General features: G+C 44.4%; 1 protein-coding gene across 9 annotated transcripts in view; it reads right to left on the bottom strand.

Annotated features, from left to right (window-relative positions):
• The window catches only part of AGAP1 (ArfGAP with GTPase domain, ankyrin repeat and PH domain 1), a gene marked incomplete at its 5' end in the record, with an annotated part of 302,933 nt that overhangs the window by 180,134 nt on the left and 100,100 nt on the right, over window positions 1-22,699 (bottom strand). For all 9 annotated transcript variants that reach the window (XM_083865718.1, XM_083865713.1, XM_083865719.1 and 6 more), the window contains 3 exons: window positions 2,206-2,340; window positions 6,033-6,174; window positions 9,798-9,883. In XM_083865718.1, the coding sequence (XP_083721844.1) occupies window positions 2,206-2,340; window positions 6,033-6,174; window positions 9,798-9,883 (363 nt within the window). The remainder of the gene's footprint in view (window positions 1-2,205; window positions 2,341-6,032; window positions 6,175-9,797; window positions 9,884-22,699) is intronic.

The following is a 22,699-nucleotide window of genomic DNA, read 5'->3' as shown; positions in this document are numbered from 1 at the left end:
GAGTAAAACTCTCTTCAATGACATTTCCAATTTCTTCCTCCAAAAGGCATCTCTACATCACAGCAAGGCACAACACAGAAACAAGAAAAGAGGTTTTAAAAAAAGCTTGCAAACAAAGCAGCCCAATCCAGGAAGCAGGTCAAAACCCACTAATTGTGTGCAGAAGAAAAGTCTGCGGGCTGGAACGTGCTCAGGTGGAATTTTTTTTTTCTTTTTTTTTTTTTTTTTTTTTTACTGTAAGAGAATCCCACAATGGTTTAGATGGAAAGGACCTTAAAGCTCATCTTGTTCCCTGCCAGGGCAGGGACACCCTCCACTATCCCAGGTTGCCCAACTAATGTGAACCCACTGAAGAAGCCACTAAAATCATTAAAGCTACGCTGAACCTGAACGCTCCAGAGCAGCACAAACCAAGGGATATTTAATCAAGTGCTCTCTATTAACAGCTTGCACTGCTCACTCACACCCCCTCATTTAATGGGGTTAAGAAGTTGCTTTGTTTCCTGCTGAAATAAACAGCAAAAATTATCAGGAATTGGATTCGGTCCCAGACGTGTCTGGCAAGTGTAAACCATTCATACAGAGGCATTTCTAATCCTATTAACTGGCAAATATTAAAGAGTTGGTTGGCTGCCATGGGGGTAAAACAACACCCTGGTATTTCTTAAAACACATGATCCCTGTCAATTCTTTCTTACCACCAAAGAGAGACAAATGAGCCTCCCAAAGCTTATGTTTATCACACTAGCTTTGTGCCAACAGACTTCTCTCAAAATCTCTGAGAAAGGGAAAAAAAAATCAAGGAGGCTGTAGACAGAGCCACAAACACAGGACTTGGAATATATAATTAACCATCTAACTATAGCCAACACTCAAAAATAAATGTGCTAACAAAACCCCCTAATGGCTCTTTGAAACTCCTAATCAATATAGAAAATCTAGGCAGTCAAAACAGTAATTTTTGCAACCAGTTCAAGAAAAAACAGAGAGCAAAGCAAGAAGATGCAGCTTCAAATGCTCTTCTCCGAAATCTGACCAACAGCATGGGTAAAAACCGGGTGCACGTCAGTATTTTCCACATAAAACATACAATGTTTTGCCTCTTTTCCCCTGTGTAAAAATTACTGCTTTCTCCTCCAATATAAACATTAGGATGTATCACCTTTTTATTCCATGTAAAAATTTGAAATTTTTCCTTTTTTTTTTTTTTTTTTAATTTGAAGTGTCTTTTCACACCACATTGCAAGGTGCTGATGTGACACTGCCTCAGATAAGCACGGGCAGAGCAAGACTTTGCAACGAGAAGCTGGCAAAAAACCCCCCAGGACTAAGGAGCTCTGAGAAGCAATAAAACTTAATTAAGAAAGTTTTTAGACACAGAAAACTGCTGTGATGGGGGGGCTGACGCGTTCAGCCATGATGAGAAGAGAAGCCAGCCAAGCCCAAGGACACTTGGCTGAAATTCCACTAGAGGGGGCACAGATCCCATCTCATACAACTCCAGGATCATGGATGGAACCATTGAATATCCTGATCTCGGAGGGACCCACAAGCATAAAAACCCCTACACAAGACTCTCTGAGAGTCCCAGAATGGTTTGGGTTGGAAAGGAGCTTGAAGCTTACCCTGTTCCCGCCCCCTGCCATGCCAGGGACACCTTCCACTATCCCACTGGGGCTCCAAGCCCCAGTGTCCAACCTGGCCTTGGACACTTCCAGGGGTCCAGGGGCAGCCACAGCTTCTCTGGGCACCCTGTGCCAGGGCCTGCTCACCCTCAGAGGGAACAATTCCTTCCCAACATCCAACCTAGCTCTCAGTTTTTAATACCCCATGAACTCCACAGTACTCTAACGTAGAATTTTCAGCTACTCTGCACAAACAGCCCCTCAGCCTCTCCACAAGCACTAAAACCAAACCAAAGAAAATTTTGCTAAAATAAAGCAAACACCAAAGAAAACTGAAAATCAAATCACAACTAAAAATAGCTTAAGATGCTTAAGACTAAAGGTGCTGGTGGTGAACACATCAGTGCACATTTGACACAGTCAATTTAAGAGCCATCTTAGAAAACACAACAAAAATGCCTAAAAATCAGCATTTTATTTAACTGAGCAGGCAAATATCTGAGCTATCCTAGAAGGGTCGTTCCTGAGAAACGACAGCTATGGATGGAGGGATATGCTGGATAGGAAAAGGCAGCTGTACCGTCATGGAAGACTCTCTCCACGTTGAGTCCATAGGTGGCACAGGTCTCGTAGTAAGTGCATCTCTTGAGGTCGTTGGACAACTTCCTGGCCCTGGCATCGTCGATGACACGGGGGTTGGTGGAGGTGATGGCATCTGCGTAACAACAGGGGGAAATACCCATTAAAGGTCACTTGGGAACACCAGATTGGGAGTCACAGAGTCACAGGAGGGTTGTGGAAGTTGGTAAAGACCTCTGAGATCACTGAGTGCAACATCAGCCCACAGTCACCACTAGCCCATGTCCTCAAGTGCCATATCCACATGGTTTCTGAGCACTTCCAGGGATGGTTCCAATGCTTGACAATCCTTTCCATGAGGAAATTTCCCCTAATATCAAACCTGAATCTCCCCTGGTGCAAACTTCATGCCAGTTCCTCTCATATTGACCAATATCCAAGCAGTGAATTTAAATACAAACAATGAAACAGGATGCACATCACTCTGATTTACATTTCCTTATTAAAATTACCAGTACAACTGATTCTAAAAGGTGGGGGGGGGGGGGGGGGGGGAACCTCCAATGCCTTTTGCTTTCTTTAAATACATAAACTGAGCTCAGCTGTCTCCAAAAAAAAAAAAAAAATACACAATCACATGAAAGAACATGAGCTCTGATGTAAAATATATATAAGGAAACAAATGGGTAATTAGTACAAACATGTTAAATGGTTTCTAGGTCTCTGTAAATATCAGTGACTATAGAGTGTGAAATATTAAACATTATGTATTTTCAAGAAATAGAATTTAATTGTAAATTACTTTCTCGGACTCTGTTGTAAATACACCCAGAGATGTTGTGGGAACATACTGCAAAGTTGATAAAAATTTTATTTTTCCAAACAATCATACTTGGTAATTCTCTCCAAAAGCTTCTTTTCATGAAAGCTGAAAAACAGAAATTTCAGTTTCTAGAGCTTATCCAGAGGAGCTGAAAAAACCAGAATGGATGAAGGAGAAGCTTCTTTCTTGCTACTCCATCATAGCAATAAACTCTGTATACAAAAGTGATACTATTTGAAGTGATAATCTTATAAACAGATTTGGAAAAGGAACTTTTTTTTCCCCCAAGAGTACCGTGTTACTCTTCCTCCCCATCCCTGGAAGTGTTTCAGGCCAGGCTGGATGGGGCTTGGAGCAACCTGGGACAGTGGAAGGCATCCCTGCCCATGGCATCCAGGCACTCGATGATCTCCAAGGTCCCTTTCAGCCCAAACCATTCTGGGCTTCTACAACAGGCACTAATTTCAGCATTTACAGACGTCCAGAAAGTCTTCCTTAAAATCTGCAACCACCCACAGCAGCAAAGCAGATTTCCTCTTTGGGGAAAAGCATCACCTGAACCTAAACATGGAATCAATGCCTTTTGGAATGCTGTATTTGAGGCTCTGCCCCAGGCAGGACTGATGTTGTCACTACCTTCTCATCAGATCCAATTAACAAATATAAAGCAGAAATTAGGAAAAGTAGGAGCCTGTTTTTTATCAGCAGAGGGCGCTGATAACATTTAACCAGAAAGGAACTGATAGGGTTCAGCTCCAGAACACCACAGCTTCCTAAAGTTTGCCTCCTTGCTCCCAGGTGGCTCAGGCTGGGGCACTGAGTTGGCTTTGGAAGTCAGGGGAGAACATCTGGAAACAGTGGGCCAGGCTTAATATTTTGGGAAAGATTTCATTTCACATCTTATTTCAAGAATACCTCACAAAATCAAGAAGTCCAGGTTGGAGGGGGCTTGGAGCAACCAGGGCTAGTGGAAGGTGTCCCTGCCCATGGCATGGAGCTGGAATTAGATGTGCTTTAAGATGCTCTCCATCCCAGATCATTCTAGAATTCTATGATATGAAAAGTATATTTCAAATATGTATTTTAACAAGTGTACTTATGTATTTCATATATTTTATTTCACTGTCAAACACAGACAAAAGGCTGTGTTTTTAACTGATGCTTATTCCTAGAATTAGCATTATTTCCATCTTTTCAAAAAATCCCCTTTGCATCAGTGCTAGAACAGAAAATGAACTTTTCTTTTTCTGGAAGTAACAGGAAGAAGATTGAAAACCATACCCCAGTGTCAGAAGGGCACAAATAAAAAAAAAAAAGTTGGAGAAACGTTTCCCCTTCACCTTTTCAACTCCAGCTTCAAGCCCAAAACGTGGTCCTTCAAAGCAGCTCCTTTCTGCTTTTTGGTGGAGTTTCTGCTGTCCTAAGACTTTTTCTGTTCCTACTTCCCCTTTTCCTTCTTATCATCTGTTTCCTCCCTCCAGCTAGGTTGTGATTCCTCCTTCCCTGCTGCCCACACCCCCCGTCTGTGCTGTCCCCCCCCAGGGCAGGAGGCAGGGGAAGGCCAAATGCTCCCTGACTAGGGGCTGGAAAAACAGCAAAAAGCTTCAACACCACTGGGACACACTAAAAATAAGGATGCCCAAAACTGAACCAAAAACAATTCACAACACCTCTGTTCTGCCTCTAACACAGAACAGCAACCTGGTGATGAACTTGGAAGGAGATGGTCCAGTGGGGAGGAACTCAGAACGAGTGAGGAGCAGCTGGAGTGTCTCAGCCAGGAGAAAAGGAGGCTCAGGGGGGACCTTGAGGCTCTGCACAACTCCCTGACAGGAGGGTGCAGCCAGGTGGGCTCTGTACCCAAGGAGCAAGGGACAGGATGAGGAGAAATGGCCTCAAATTGTGCCCAAAGTGTTGTCCAACCCTGGCACAGCTGCCCAGGGCAGTGCTGGAGTCACCATTCCTGGAAGGATGTGAAAGTCGTGTGGATGTGGCACCTGGGGGGACATGGTTTGGTGCTGGCATCGGCAGTGTTGAGGGAACAGTTGGATTTGATGATTTTAAAGGGGTTTTTTCCCAACCTTGATGATTCCATGGTTCTGCATGGTCAGGAACAGAACAGCCTCAATTCTACCAATGCAGCAAACCGATCACAGTATGGGACATTGGTGAAATATTACTGGGATATGCTGGCACAACAAGGCAGAGAATATTTAAAAGACCACTCATATGCCAAAGAAACGGAAAGGACACCTTTCCCTTGCCATATTTCCCTTCAGGACAAGTGCTATTTCAGAAGGAAAAAGTGGGGACAGAGGTTGGCTCAGGTGGCAAAAAGCTGCATTTCTACTTTATTTACAGAGGTCTCCTAGACGCACAGCCTGAGGCCAGGGTTCACTTCTGCTTCCTACTATGCTGCTGGAGGTTTTCCACCCTTCCAGACTGCCAAGCACATGGAAACTGGTCTGGCTGCAGAACTTCCTTACACAACTGATTTACCTGCCCAAATTCAACGAGGGCTCTCCCAGCTGAGCAAGAAAACCAGCAAAACCAGCACTCACTGAAAGTATTATTTTAAATTTCCTTGCAAGTCATAAAATCCTGGAATGGTCTGGGTTGGAAAGGACCTTAAAGCTCATTGTGTTGTGCACTCTGCCACGGATGGAGACACTTTCTATCTATCCCAGGCTGCTCCAAGCTCCATCCAGCCTGGCCTTGGACACTCCCAGGGATCCAGGGGCAGCCACCACAGCTTCTCTGGGCACTCAGGGCCTGCCCACCCTGCCAGGGAAGAATTTCTTGTACGTATCTAACCTAAACTTCCCTTCTTTCTTCACTGCTGAAGTCCAAGAGAGCTGCCAGGACGTTCTTCTCTCACCTCAAACACTGTCCTTGCAATGCCACAGCCCTGTAGCAAAGGGGGAAGGCCAGGACACAGCTTTGCCAGCCTGCTGGAAGAGCCAGTGTGGTGCCAAAGCCCCCGTGGAGGTGAGGGCTGCACTTACCCTGTGTGCCCACCAGGACCATGGGGATCTCACTAGTGTTGCGATAGTTGGCCATGCGGCTGTAGTAGTGGTAAACAGTCTGGAAGCTGACTTCATCTTCCAAGCTGAACACAAAGATAACAGCATCCACCCACATGGCAAACTGCAGGACAGAAAGGAAAAAGGCCAACTGTGAGAACAGCAGTGAGGAGGGGGTAGGAAGGAATACCCAGAGAGAAACGTTCTTATCTTCCTGCAAAGGAAATATGCACCAGAAAAACTCACAACCAACCAAGGCCTCAGCAGGGGGACAAGCTGCTGAAATGATGAACCTCAGCACCCTGTAACCCATGGGGATCTGGGACACACAAGGGATTTCCCCACAAGAGCATCTCTTCTTCACTGGGGTGGGTAAGCACCAGCCCAGCTACTGTCAGAGCACACTGGGTTTGATTCCCAGGAAACACAGCAGGCTCATTTGGAATGAGCAGCACTGTCTGCAATGCTGACTGAGCCCCCACGCTGCCATTTGCATGCACATATGCTGATGTTGCTGGTAATGCCTGGACAGTTCTCACATCTTAATCCACATCCAAAAGCATTGATTTGAGACTTCCAATTCTTCACCATACAGACACTCTCAGCTGAGCCAACAGCACCAAATGCCTCGTTCTGCTTTCAGTGGAAGAGCAAACTGCTCTCTCTTGGCATCAGGAACCTGCTGAGGGACATGCAGGTGTGCACAGGCCAAGCTAAGGTGCTCCTCAGTGACCATGCAAGTGAGAAGCTTTTAGCTCACAAGTGAATTATGATTCTTTAAAGACATTTAACTTAACAGTGAATTAAACAGGATGTCAAGAAAAAACTCCGGTTTACCTCGCTGCCTTTATTTTTCCCTAAGTGACTCCATGCCTACCCAAATTTAGAGCAATGGAAACAAGCTTCAGCCAGGGGATTTTCATGCTCCTTGTTATATTACTACTACAACATGCCAGGGGACACATTGAACAGAGAGGTTCACTGGGGAAAGGCTCTGCATATTCATGATGATTGTACTGAAACCAAACACTACCTGGGCTGTTATGGTGTAAAAATAGACAAAAAGATGTTTTGAGGTTTTCAAGACAGTCAAGAGGACACTCTGCCAGAGGGGAAGGACAGGACTGGTTAACCCATAGCAGAGTCACTGCCAGAATAAGGTCAACCACCACACTGTTAAACTGTTCAAACCAGAGGATGCAACCCAGAGGAACTGGAGACAGCATCATTATTTGAGAGATGTGGCCTTGGGTCTCATTATAAAATGGTTTTTGTTGACTGGACTCAGCAGCATCATGCCAAGGACTCTACCCAACAACTGCAGTGTCCTCAAGGCATCCATTTGGAAGCCGAAAGTCTCTCCAAACTCTCTGAATGTTTGAGCAGTGTGTACAGCAGCCTTCTAATAACGATTATTTTAAAACACCCTAGAGTGTTTTAAATTTACACAGTGCAGTTCCTGCAGACACAAAACATTTGCAGCAATTCCTTGTTTCTTTTTTCATACTGAAATGCATCTTAATCTTCGTGGATATCAGATCTGTGGTACAGAAAACCAAAGGAATTTTGGGAAACACAAGGTCTGGAAACCCTGGATGTCTCATCCAGAGTACTATGCAGGGAATGGCTTGAAACAAGAATAAATCAGCTGATGGTATAAAAATCAGTGAGTGAGAAGAGCTGTTAATTCAAGGCAATTTTAATTTAAGAAAGTTGCATGCAGCAGCTCATTGTAGGTCAGTGTCCTGGTTTAGGACAAATTTGGGAGGATTGGGGATACAAGCATCATAAAGTCACCCTAGGACAGTCAGTCACTGGGGTAATTTGATTTTACAGGAAATTTTCCAGGAAATTGAATTATTTTCATCTTTAAACCATTTTATCTTAGGCAAAGAGAGATCACAAACCCACAAGAAGTCTTCGGGAAAGTTTGCTTTTTCTCCAATTCTGCCAAAAAGAATGGGACAGTAACCTGGGGAATACCCATGACCCAGTGCCACGAATCTCACGTATCAGCTCCTTACTTACTGCAGTTGGAATTCAATCCCAATTATTCATGAACCCACAAGCAAACTTTTCATTGCAGGAATTAATGAACAGACTAAAGATTTTTAATAGAGATGTAACTTGAGATTACACCCAAAGACTCCAAACAGAATTTACAGGAAACCCTCCTGCTGAACGGTGAGACAGTGCTGACATTTCAAACCTCTTCAGCAAATCATGAGGATAGAGAACAAATCTCAGCCACCACAGAATCCCAGAATGGTGTGGGGTGGAAGGGACCTTAAAGCTCACCTCATTCCAGCCCCCTGTTATGGGCAGGGACACCTTCCACTGGGTAACAGCAATCAAAGCCCCAGATTTACCTGCCACCTACCAGGAGCACACCCTGTGCTGCTCATCAGTCTGCAGCCAGCTCCTGTGAGCTCTGCACACCCAGTCCTTCAGGCACAAAACCATCTCAGATTGCTGCATGTACCTTTAAACCTCCACTATTTACATTTTTAGATGAGTGAATGTTCTCTAAGCATCAGAGGCTGGAAAGCAGGGGGTGCTTCAGCCAAATCCCTCCCAGCCCCAGACAGAGCTTTCCTTGTTGCTCCTGCTGACACGGCTGCAGATGTGCCAATGTTTCATTTTGTCCTGTGACTTCCTTCCAGGATGTCTCTCTCAGCCTCCATTTCCTCCACGTCCTTTCTCTTCCCCTTTGTCCTGGCACCTTCCCCCACGCTCTCACCCTCCTGGAGCTGTAGTGGAGCATTGAAATCAGAGCTGCTGCTGCTGGCACCGCTCCCCCTCAGCTGTTTGGCGACAGAGCAGCTCCTGATGTAAATTGCTGCTTGTTTGGAAGCTGATCCCTCCCGGAAGAGCCGGGCAAAGCAAGGCCAGCAGCAGCCAACACTCAGGAAACCCTGCCAGTGCCCAGGTGAGCAGGAGGAGGAGGATGCCCAAGACAAGGATGCTGCCTGCAGAAAGAGTGGCTGGGTCTGAAGTGATTGAAGCAGCACATGAGCAGGCTCCAACTCAAAACAGAGTAAGGGTCAAGCACACAAACCCTCAAGTGTCTTCTCCAGGGCCAATGGCTTGGACAGGCTAGGAGAGCTGGGGATGTTCAACCTGGAATAGAAAAGGCTCCAGGGTGACCTTAAAGCCCCTTCCAGAGGGCCTGAGAGGGACTTGGGACAAGGGATGGAGCAGGACAGGACACAGGGAATGGCTTCCCACTGCCACAGGGCAGTGTTAAATGGGATAGTGGGAAGGAATTGTTCCCTGTGAGGGTGGAAAGGTCTGGCACAGGGTGCCCAGAGAAGCTGTGGCTGCCCCTGGACGTGTCCAAGGCCAGGTTGGATACTGGGGCTTGGAGCAACCTGGGATAGTGGAAGGTGTCCCTGCCCATGGCAGGGGGTGGGAGTGAGATGAGCTTTAAGGTCCCTTTCCACCAAAACCATTCTGTGATTCTGTGAAATCCTGATGTGTCACAAGGGGAAGCACAGTGCTTGGGGATTCAGTATAAATGAACTGTATATCCTCACTTGCACGGTCAGAATCCCAAATATTTGCTACACACACTCATCCACCCATTGTAACTGAAATCCCAACCATTTGCTGGACAAAACCTTTTTCACCTGAGGGTGATGCTGGAATTCTCCCTGCAGGAAGAGAAGGACCTAGGACAGAACAAAGCAGAGGTAGTTCTTTCCAAGGAAGTTTGGAGAAACGAGGGAAGCGAGGCTTTGGGCTCACCTGTGCCTCCGGAGGTCCCCCTTCATCTCTGATCAGCAGCAGGTAGCTTTGTCCATCAACCACTATCTCCTTCTTGAATCTCCCACCTGCCACACAAAGCAGCTCATTACAGACAGCAAAGGCACAAAACACACAAAAGAAAAAGGCTTCGCTTGGGGAAAGAAAAGATCTTTTGCAAATTAACCAATGACTCGAATGGAACTGAAGTTTATATGCACACACATGGGAATTACTTGAAGTTAAGGCATGTACTTGCCATATATATATATATATATATATATATATATATATATATATAGTAAGGATAATGTGGGGAAAAGCCAGCAATTGCCTTACAACTCATGTTAGGTGTCCTTGGGTTGATACATACAGTTAAAACCCCGTATGTATCATCTAATTTAAATAATTGTGAGAGAAGTGTCTCTAAGAAAGGCAAAGTTGCACACAAACAATGTCGTGTCTTGTCACCAAAATCAGTTTCTTGTGTCAATCAGCATTTCCTCAAGGGAAGCCAGTTCTCAGAGCACACATGGGATGTTATGGGAATGAAAATTCTACACTCACACACCACAGTTAGGGGAAGATACCAGACACATGTTAGACAAAATGCTACAATGGTGCTACATCTGGAGAGATGTGCTAAACTAACAGAGAACCCTGTGGCTGACTCAGGATGAACCCCAGACCTGCTCTGGACACCTGGATAAAGAGAGTGGAGTCACAGCCTCCAACCACATCCTGTTCCTGCTCCTGTATTTCCAGGGAATGCAGAACAAGGAGTGCCTGTGACCACCAAGGAGGCTCCAAGCCCAGCAGCTGCAGCAGCTGCTCTGTCACCTCCTGTCACCTGACCCACAGGGACAGAGCCATCACCTCGGGGCAGGGCTGGGATTGCTTCCTTTGGGGCTAAAAGCCTATTTTGGGCACTCTGCTGCCCCCTAGGAAATGACAAATCCCATTTAGGACTTCTGGTGGGACGGAGCCTAAGCCAAGATTAGCAAACTTGGCCTAAGCACTGGGGAGGCATTTAGGCTTCTCTCCTGGAGCAAACCCACTCTTATCTCCCCACATAAGCCCCCCTAAGGCTTCCAGCTTAGCATCACCCACCCTCACAGCTGAGCTCCCCACACTGAGATAAAACACATCTGCTGTTAACACACCCTAAACTTTGCTTCTCACCCCTGTTTCTTAAGCTGGGATTAGTTCTAATTTGAACCCTATTTCCCAGCTTCAAAACTTGTCATTCTTCCAAAACCAATGCCTTGAAACACGTGCTGAGAGCCCCGACCTGCTCTCCAAACAAGCTCCCTAAGCAAATAACTCAGGCTAATGCCAATCCTCAAAACACAACAATCCGCACAAAAATTGCTGCCTTAGGGGAACCCCACACTGTCTTAGACCCACCACTCCCCCCCAGCCCAACCACAACAGCAGCTTTCAAACCAAGATTACTCCACAGCTCAGATCTGTGCAACATTCAAGTGTGTTTAAACACATTTTGTGTTTAATAAAAGATGCAAGAACAGGAGGTTTTGTGGGTTTGTGCTGGGGTTTTTTGTTTGGGTTTTTTAAATCTTTTCTTTATAAACTTATCCTATTAGCAGTATTAAACATGCAACAATTAAGACTATCACATTTCTGGTTGTTTAATGGCACAGAAGGATCAGGAGAGCTACACACGGATTTTCATTCTCTCGCTCACAAAATGGATTTTCAATCCTGCCTTCACAGATCAGGTGGCAGATAAATATATATTGTTACTGAACCTGAAAAGAACAATCCCAAACAAGTGCAAAACTTGTCAAGGAGACCAGTCTCAGCTCTCAGGAACTGGATTTCTATTAATCAGGCCATTATTTCTATACTTTGTCGATTAATTGCACGCACTTCCCACTGAAGTGTTAACTAAGATGAATTACTTAATATAGAGCCCTCCAGAGAGGGGCTTTAAAGCTGTGAGTAACAATGGAAATGCAGTATATGCGTGATCAGAGAGGGAAAGTTCTGCCTAATTGCCATTTCCTATTTCCTTTTTTTTTTTTAAACACTGAAAGTTCCCCCAGCTAATTATAAAATCCCACACACCGAAAGCGTTTAGGAGCCAACTCATTATTCCCATGGTCAACAGGATGCCTTGCCAGCCTCACTGTACCTTCAAACAGTCTTCAGAGGCACAAAGAAGGCACAGACAGGGTGGAATAAAAAGCTTAAATAGAGAATTGAAAAATAAAAAATATTTGAGTGTACATACCCAGCTCACAAATGTTAAGCCCTAAGAGATTTACTCTTCATTATCTGACTGTTGAGAGCAGCTTGGAAAAGGGTACTAAATTTAATAAATACAGTGCAAGTTAGCCAGCAGCTCTTTTCCTGTATGAATCCACACCAAATGATCACCTCGGGGACCTGCTCCTTGCCTTCCCCAAAAACACTGGGCATGGAGCTCAGTGCAATTATTGTTATTTCCTATATTTAAATGCTATAATATTTCTAGTATTAAATTCAGATCCTGACATGCTGTCTCACTTCACCAAGGGCTGTCACCCTGCTGCAGCCAACAGGCACAGTCAGCTCAAATCTGCTCAAGTGGCTTCTTCACCCTTAAAAGCAGGATGTGCTCATTAGCTAGAACAGGCACATCCTCACAATCCCTGATTTTTGTTTGGATTTAAGGATCTCATGACAAATAGCTTGAATTTAACATCCCTCCAACCAAACTGTTTCAAAGAATGCCCTGTATTTTCAAGCTGCACTAAATATTTCAAAACAAATCTGAAGGCTCAGAAATGGAACAGCAAACTCATGCTTATCCCCCGAGTAGGAATTATTTTATGCAAATCTCAGCTCACAGCAGGGTTCATCCCTAATAACTTGTGTTTCTACAGCATTAAGGAGCCCTTATCATGAGCACACCACAAAATTAGGTGCTGCACAGGACAGAGATTAAGAAAACCTACCTCAACATCAAGAATTTACACAAACAAAAGCATCAACAGTGAAGGATATAAAGAGCAAGGCTGTACTCTGCAGGTATCTGTGGCTGCAGAATTAAGGCAAACAATAAACTGCTTTTGCCTTTGATTTGATGAGCCTTGATGAGACCCATGAGCAGCTTGGGCAAGGGCAGCAATTTTGGAACAGTTCAGCTTGGACAGAACTGTGCTCATTATTTTCTAAAAAACACATCTTGGAGTTTGTAAAGCACCACAGGCAAAGAGAAATTAGAGAGATCAGCCAGCTCAAATATTGGACTACAATAACCCATGAGGAAGTCAAACACTCTCCCAGGGCTACAAAATACCCTCTCTTTTCCTAAATACCTGTGTATGTGATGGAGCCAGGAATTACTGTCTAAACCAACAGCACCGAGAACAAAGAAATGACCTTCTTAATATAAAGAACGAGCTCAAAACCCACAGCACCACTCCCAGGGGAGGTGGCTGGCTTTGCTCTAGTCCCATCAGGATTATGACACACGCCGCTTTTTAAATGAGGGGGTTTCTCAGCTCCCAGATGTACCTGCCAGAGGAGGCCACGGGGAGGGGACGACTGGCAGCTGAAGGACGGGTCACCACAGGCACCTCAAGGCAGTTATTCCCAGTCTTCCAGGGCTAGAACAGTGTCCATTCACACAGACTCATTTTCAGATGTGCGCAGAATTTTTACAGGTGACAAATGCTGCTCCTGTGCCCAAACCTACTGGCACAGGGTGAAGCAGCCCCCAGACCAGCCCAGTTCCCTCAGGTGCATCTGGCCACACTCCTGCTGTAAAACGTCCCACATAAATACACAGCTTTCATCAACATAGAGCTAAATAAATTCTGTGCATCAGCAATTTACAACCCTGGCTGAAGATCCAGCACAAATCAGCACAGGGAGATCAACAACAGCTTCCTGATCGCATTTCCATGCACAGCACTCCATAGGTGAGCACGTGGAATCAGCAGTGGCACAGAAATTACCCAGCAAAAACCTGTATTAATGTTAAACACTGGACACATTTGTAATCAGAGGTGCTCTCTGTTACAGAAGCTGGGTATTACATAGGGAATTCCGGGGATGAAGGCTTTAATCCAGGCTCTGACAGCCTGGCCACCCCTCCTCCCGCCGAGAGCTGTTCCAGGGCGTAATTGCTCAGCGGAGCAGGCGCTGATGGTGCTGCTACACCCCCGGGCTCCCCGCGCTCACCAGGCTCTTTATTCAAGCAAATTGCCACGGGGATGAAGTTATTTAGCCAGATGAGAAGGATAAATCTGGGGGGCTGGCCACACGACAAGCGCAGGCAGCAGCTGAACGTCTACTGTGGCAGGGCAGGGCAGGACAGAAGGTAGGACTGAGGCAGCTCCACAAGCCTGTGTTTTATATTCCCAGTGACATGTGCATTTTGACAACAGCAGCCAGTTGTCTCACACATGCACGTTCTCTCCTTTTTTTCCCCTCAGAAGATAGAAAATAGTGCCAAGAACCTGGCACCTCTTCAGGGAAACATGCTCAGAAATTCTCCATTCAAACAGATGGCCTAATAGTGGTCTTCTGGTTCGCTACTCACTTTTTCTTTTTTTTTTTTTTTTTTTTAAAAACTCATTTTCAAATGTTTTTCACAGCATTTCTACACATGAAAAAAAAAAAAAAAAAAAAAAAAAAAAAAAAAAAAAAAAAAAAAAAAAAAAAAAAAAAAACACCAGGAGAACGTTCTTCTCCCAGAGGGTGCTGGGCACTGCCCAGGCTCCCCAGGGAATAGTCATGACCTCAAATCCTGCCAAAGCTGCAGGATTGTTTGGACAATGCTCAGGGATGCACAGGGTGTGATTGTTGGGGTGTCTGTGTTGGAGCAATGATCCTTTCAGCTCAGGATATTCCATGATTCTATGGCTTTGGGTATTTCCTAATACAACCACTGTGCTTGCTAAACAACAGTTCAGAAACTGTGAGGGACTGAGCTGGGTCGAGGATCAAAGCCCAAGGAACCATCACTGCCACACGAGACTGAAGCTGCAAAAGGAGCCCTGGACCCCCTTCCCAACAGACTACTTGGGTCAAACAAACCCTGAAAGCCAAAAAAAACCAGCCTAGACCAAGTTTTTCAACCCCCACCATCTGTTTCTCTCAATAGGTTTAGGATATAGTACAGGAAATATGTGGAGAGATCCTTGAAGTATCAAAGCCTTACTCAATTAAAGCAAGGTACTCCCACAAGCACCACATATAAATGCAATATTGCATCATATAATCTGATCTTTACCTAAAAACTGGCAAGGAAGCACTAATATATGATCCTGCAACTTCATGGAAAGAGGGTTCACTGTTGGAATTTTAGTAGCAGCTGCAATGACATTTAACAACTTAATTCTGAGATGCATTCACTGATGTATTTGCAGTATCCCTCCAGAAGGGCAGATGTAATGGGTTCCCAAAACCTGGCAGTGATTTGAAGGGACATCAATGGAATTTTAAGTTTTCAAGCGCTCAGGAAAAGAGCTTACACTTCAAAAATACATAAAAATTACCTCAAACTGCATGGGATCTCCAGGATTGGATGGGATGGTGGGAAGGCCCTGGCACAGGGTGCCCAGAGCAGCTGTGGCTGCCCCTGGATCCCTGGAAGTGTCCAAAGCCAGGTTGGACACTGGGGCTTGGAGCACCTGGGATAGTGCAAGGTGTTTCTGCCCATGACAGGGAGTGGAATGAGATGAGTTTTAAGGTTCCTCCCAAGCCAAACCACGCTGGGATTCCAAGATAAACAGGCTGAGCAACATCCAGTGTTTTATCTCAAGCAGAAGGAGAGGAAGGTGATTGATTAACCGTCAAGATAAATAGGAACAAACCAGAGCCAGCCTCTGAGCAATTAAGATTCCCTCATTACCCAGAGACAGGACCCAGGAGCAGAGCAGTCCATGTTCCACTTTCACTGCAAAGCTCCTGACAGCCAGTGCAGACTGGGCTAAGCCAATTAGAAAGGGCCTGTCTTAAAAAAAAATCACTGTAATGTGAGTGCAGACGTAAAGCACACTCTGTCCCCATCAAATAACTCATCTGAAAGAAGCAGCACGATACTAATCCAAGTTTCTGCAGCAGTTTCAACTCTCCTGCACTCAGTTTATTAATAACCTAGAAGATGGAAGTAACAGGCTATTTAGTTTCTAGATAATGAAGCAGGAGGGACTGCAATTACAGTAGAAAATTGGATTGTACTTCACCATGACCGTAATGAGTTCAAGAAATAAAGGGAAAAAATAAAAGCAGCATCATGGGGACAAAAGGAGGGACAAACCAGCTGTGGAAAGATGGGGCAGGATGGCAAAAACCTCTGGCACAAGAAAGAAAAGCAGCTGGGAATTCCTGCAGAGTGCGGAGAAGGGAACAGCTTGTCCTAGCCCGTGTTGCCTTGCCAGCCTCAGCCTGTGTTGATCTGGAAAGGGCATCCCATGGCAGATAAGGACCAAAACAAGCATGTGAACCCTGATTGTTGAGGGGAATAGACTAGGAAGGGAAAAGAGGTGTGAGTTCTTACTAAGAAATAAACTGTTGATCCCATTTTAGGGCAAGGGAAATACTTCTCCCATACTTCCAGTTATTAATTATTATGGTCCCAGGTAAAGAGGCAAGAATATCAAGTGGGAGCAGACATAGAGAGGTCTACACCCCAATTCCAGGGATAAACTTTGGGTTCAGATACCCCTCAGCCCAATATGAAGTAGGAACACATCTTTATCAAACACCCACTGCACATCAATACACAGAAACTGCAGCACTGAGCAAGTAAAAGCTGAACATGTTGTACATTCTCCTAGTTCAGAAGCATTTCTGATGGATTAAAGGGGAGGAAAAATCACCCTCAGGAACCTGTGGGGAACCCCCTCCTCTGACACTCACCCAGAGCCCTCACACCCACCCAACCTCTCCAAAATCAGGAGCCTCCTGCAGTCACAAGCTGACAAGGACCTACAATTCAATTACTGCTCCCATTTCTACTAATAGCTCATTTTTCATCTTTTTTTTCCCTTGGTTTATTTTACTGACAGCAGGTGCAGAGAGTTGCTTACACCTCACACCCACTAATTGTATATACACAAGTCTAATTTTAAAAGCTTATTTTTATCGAAGCAATCAGAGACAAAAAAATCCAGGGAGTCAGCTCCTTGAGGCAGGACGTGACACCACTTTAGCCCACTCCTACCTTTTCCCCACCACCAGTTTTTTCCAGTTTTAAACATTCACAGCCCAAAACACCACTTGCCAAACAAGGTTCCTTAGAAAGTCAGCCCCATGATTTAAAACATCATCTTTTTTTTGTTTTGTTTTGCTGCAGCTCCTTCTAAGTTGGCTTCTCAGGCATTTCATCTTCCAGACAAACCCATTCTGGTTTTCAATCTAACACAAAATTCATCTGCTCAAAATTTCTGCTTGACTTCACAAGCTTCCAACATAATTGCAAAATCTTAACGTGCACTAACAAACCTTAAACAGCTCACAAAGGACAAAAATCACCTCCTGTAAGCACTGAGGCACACATCTCAGGCCCTTCCTTACTCCTCCTGCCTTTTCAAACATCCCTTTGCTTTTTTTATACCCAGCAAGCTTCTCTAATACCTGTCCTTTCATTACAGTTTTACATCACAAATAGCAACCTTGAAGTTAAAACCAGCCATAGCAGTGATTACACCACAATCTGCCCTCCCTAAAATGGGTATAAACACCTGGTGACAGCCTGGTGAAAATCGAGGGGTCTGGTGAGAATTCAAAATACTGTGAATAAAATGCTTTCTGATAGAACTTCCCAAAACAACAGATTCAGTGGAAGGGGAGAAAAATAAACCAAACTCACAATAAGAAATCAAATACAAGCTGAACAAAGAACACATTCAAAGAAAAATGTTAAGATCTGGCTTTGAGATCAAGAGTGAAACCATGGGCTGTGATTTAGAAATACATCCAAAAGTAGTATTTGAGAAATAAAGCAAAAGGCAGGTCCAGCAGGAGCCACTTTTGAAGCTGGCTTCAAAAGCAACAGCAGTAGAAAGCAGGGAGCATTGGAGACTTAAACCCACAGAATCCCAGCAGTTTTTAGGCTGGAAAAGCCCTCTGACATCACCAAGGGTGACCCCTAACCCAGCACTGCCAGGGCCTCCACTGACCCCTGTCCCCAAGTGCCACATCCACATTTTTTGAACACTTCCAGGGACAGTGACTGATTCCACCACTGCCCTGAACCTTGTTCCAATGCCTGAAAAGCCTTTTGGTGAAAAACTTTTCCTTCATATCCAACCTAAACCTCCAGTGGACACAACTTGAGGCCATTTCCTCTTGTAGCATTTAGTCACTACTTGGGAGAAGTGACTTTTATTCCTGTTAAGAGCCTAAAGTTTTAACAGCAGTTATAAATCTGCTTTACAGTTTTTCCCTGACACACAGACTTCAGAGGAGCCCACTATCAGAAGGACATAGTGCTACAGACATTATTTCCCAAAATTCTCAGGGCATTCAAGTTGGAAGGTGTTAAAAGACAACACCTTAAAGACCCTCCAGGCACACAACCTAAAAGGGAAGCCCTTTCTGGCAATCTGCTTCCTCAGCACCCTCCTAAAGAGCAAATACTTGAGTATTTGCTCTTTAATTAACAGAGCTCCTTATTTGTGTGACACTTTAAACAGTCCCCAAGCCGACAGCTGGAACAGAGGATTTTTCAAAGGAATCTCTAACCCACACAGGCAGTCCCGGGAGGGTGAGGAGAGGGAAGGGGTCCAGAGGGGAGAGGGCAGAATACATAAACCCCCCCTTTTATGCTGAGCCTGAAAAGCTCCAAAACCCCAAGAGAACCCTCTGCAGCAGAGCTTTAAGAGGATCAAAAAAGAGACAAGTGTTGTTTTATATCTGGCTGTCAGCGTGAAATGCCAAATAAAAATAATCAGTCAGTGCTATTATAGCAAAAAGGCAGACAAAGAACTGAAAAGAGGTAATTTTGAACCATGTCCCAAGTCATCACTGTCTTCTGAACATGAGACAGTGTCTGCCTGTGGGTTTACAGGCCAAAAAATCCTTCACCTGCCCCAAAGTGCTGAGGGGGCTTGTGAAAACTGCACCAAGGATTTGAAACCAACACCGAAAATTTTAGCTTCCTCGGGTTTTGGAGCCCAAGAACCACAAAATGTGACTTTAAGGTTAATGTGGCTTTTTTGATCTCATGCTGGAATTCTTGCAAAACCTCCCTGTGTAAGCTCTGTGTAAATTTTTGCATGTATGGTGTTGAGTTTCTGGAATTCCAAAAAATGCTGAACAAAAAGACATGAATGTTTCCAAGGAAAGCACCAAAGTACATCCTCACAGGACACATTGCTCTGCTTTTCATTTACATTTCAGCCAGCTGCTCACTGAGAACAGAGCACACAGATTAGTCTAGGACACATCCTCCTTTTATTCATCAAAGATCAAATTTGGGTGTTTGGTAAATATGGCCTTCCTACGTATTTGAAAAATATTAACTAGATAAAAATAGCAAGTGGCTTCTCTAAAGAGACTGGCAGCCTCAGGAACCTAATTGTTCACAGCAGGCAGATCGTGTGGAGAAGGGGACAAGACTCTCAGTGCTGCAGAGGAGAAAAATTGTCCAGTTCTGCTGCAGCTCCCGTGTTCTGTTCAACACAAAATACAAACAGTGACCCCACCCCAATGTTAAATCTCTCAGCACAACCAGATGCAAGCAAAGAAGGATCCCAGAGTGGTCTGGGTTGGAAGGACCTTTAAAGCCCGTCCCATTCCACCCCCTGCCATAGGCATGGACTTTCCATTATCCCAGGTTGCTCCAAGCTTGGCCTTGAACACTTCCAGGGATGGGGAGTCTTTTTTCATCCCTTTCCCCTCCCCCCCCCCCCCCCCCCCCCCCCCCCCCAGGTGAACCAGGTCCACATTCTTACATTCAGCCCAGGAGCAGACCTGAATGAAGACACCTGGAAGGTCATCCCAGTTCATAGATTATGCCTGAACTTTCTGCATACATATTGTGTAAGGGTCTGTGACCAGGAGAAAATCTCTTAAGAGGATGTGAACAAAAGCAGCTGAAATTTTCAAGCACTCTTCCTCAATCCTCCTTGCATAATTATCCTTTGCTGAGGAAGCATCAGACAGAAATAGTTACTCAAGATAAACTGAAAAACACGGACATCCATCCATCCCTCAAGATGTAATTTCTATACAAAATCAGAATCCTTCAGGTTGGAAAAGGCTTGAAGGTCATCAATGCATGTTTTTGTTACAGGCTGACAACTTATTTTCATGCTACTTTCATGACATGCTTCAAAGGGAAGGCTGAGGGTGACACTTCATTTACTATTTTAATATTAAACCTGACCATTCCTGCCATTCAAGTGATAAACTGCTCACTCTGGTACTGAAAAAAGTTATGTGGTGAAGGCTGCAATAGCATAAAAATATTTTTAGGTCAAATTTGGAAAGAGATCACAGCTTTCTGAAAAAAAAAACCAAAACTTTAAATGCTTTATTCTGTACCTTTTACTGGGGGAAAATCTCATTTTTATTGTAAGTTCCTCCACAAAGAGATGAAACCTCCACTGACTGCAACAGCTACTTACTGCCTTAAGTGGGGATGGCTTTTACGCTTTTTAAAACACTAAAAATAATTACTCCACATGAAATTAATAAATAACTCTTAAATATATCCCAAAGTATGCAGAGAAAAACTCCTTTTTTGTCACCCCAGCTGAGACATCCTGGACCCAATTTGTCTGATATTTTGTTTTATTAGGCTCACTGGAAAACAAAGTACTGAAATAATCATGACAGGACTTAAAATATTCACAGACATGCCAGAGATGTGGAAAAGCCTTTAAGTCATGTTTCACACCTCTGTGGCTTTTTGGAAACAAAATCCAAACAAGTAACAGAATCCTCCAGACACTCACTACTCCTGTAAACTTCAGTTCACCTTGGTCTGCAAAGAATCCAGTCTCAAATTCCACACACACCACACATTTCACTTTGCTCCTACAGGCAGAACTAAATTTTAGATGGAGGGAAATAAAGCCACAACATTTCCCACACTTTACTTGCTGTTTCAGCAGGTAAAGCACCCAGCAGAAGTTTTTCATCCAATCACTTAGAAGGTCCTTGGAAGATCACAAACCCTAGGATTCCTTACTTCCCATCATTTTCTTCTTGTATCATCACAGAAAAAACCTGAAAGTCCCAGACAACTGAAATTCCCCACTTACAGCAGGGTAACTAACATATTGCTGCTTTTCTTATATCTGATTTAAAATGTGTCACTCAGCAGCGCAGCTGAGTCCATGTTAAATATGCAAAGGAAGAGTCTCAAGGCCCTTTTTCTTCTTAATAAAAACATACTCTTTGAGAAAATGAAGGTTTGCATGTTACAAACACATGAAGGACTGAAAAGTTCTGAACAGAAATGAAAACTGGGGCAGGCAGTGAGAGAAAAGTCCACTGTGAAGTGTAGGATTCCTCCTCATGGTCGGGAGGTGGTGATGGGCAGCAAGAGGAATCTCTCACTTAAAGAGCTGAAGGAAACTTGAAACCATCTTTACACAGTTAAAATTAATTTACTGGAATGCTGAAGCCTTCAAGGCCTAGAGGAGATGTGGCACTTGCCTCATGCAGGGCAGGTTTCATGGTAATTGTAGCAATTTAGAAGGCAAAGTGAGCAGGAATAGCAGTCCCTGGCCCTAATCACCACTTCCACGTGAAGCAAATATCCATCACTTCACCCATTAGGCACTGATTTTATGATGTCTGATAAATTTAGCTGTTAGGAAGCCATTCCAAGCCAGTAAACTCAGGTTTTTCTTAACTGATCAAGCAGCTGACACCTTAACATCTGATATACATCCTCTTCTTTATCCAATTCAATAACCTGGCACATTTACAGGCCCTCAGAAATGGGAGAGGGGAGGATCCACCAGGGTCTCCAACATAAAGGATTACACTTTCTTTTCTAGGGACTGGTTTGAAGGACCTAAAAAGTGCTCAAGGCCAGATTGGACAGAGCTTGGAGTGACCTGGGATAGTGGGAACTGTCCCTGCCTGTGGCAGGGGATGGAATAGGGTGAGCTTTAAAGGCCCTAATAACCCAAACCACTCTGTGGTTCTGTGATTCTCTGACAGAGAAGTAAAACACTACCAAACCACCACTACAGATGTTTGCTGAGGGTAATTTATATGGGTTGAGTTTCCTTTAATGCTGACTTGATTGGAAACCTTGACCTTATCCCTCACAAGGCGAATCAGAGCACTTAATTATTCCAGTTTTCCTCCTGTTAATGAAATGCAACAGGGTCATTAGTGAGGCTTGTCAGCCACATTTATGTGCAGAGAAATGATTTGACACTGCTTTTGTCATCTAATCCTTTCAGGAAAAACAGTCGCAATGTCACTCGAGCACTGTAAATAAAAATCCTTCAAGACAAAGAGGACAGATGGCAACACTCCCAAGGAATATCACTTAAAATATTCATCCTTTAGGAGGAGAGGAGGGTTAGCCCTGTCAACAGTCAGTGGATTTGAATCTTCCAAGTAAAAAAAAAAAACAACACAAATATCCTCTGTTCATGAAATGAAGGAAGAGATCTGTCAGGACAGTGATTTTTGCTGTACTCAGTGACACTACAACCTCTCTCAGCATTTCTCACCACCAGCATCCAGAAGCATGATCCACACACACTTCTGTGCAGAGGCTCAATTGCTATCATCAATTATTATTGTCAGTTCGACCTACAAACCAGCAAAAACATGCAGGGCAAACTTACAAACTGCAAGACCTCAGTGTCAGTGCAATTCCACAGGAAAAGCCTTGTCCGTCCATCCCTCCCTTCCCCTCTCCTCCCATTTTAACTACAATTCCAGGTTGTTAAAATGTCAACTACCAAGCTAAA

This window comes from Zosterops lateralis (genome assembly GCF_965231275.1).
Source record: "Zosterops lateralis genome assembly, chromosome: 7".
NCBI lineage: Eukaryota > Metazoa > Chordata > Aves > Passeriformes > Zosteropidae > Zosterops > Zosterops lateralis.
This window is presented reverse-complemented; position numbering and strand designations above follow the sequence as displayed.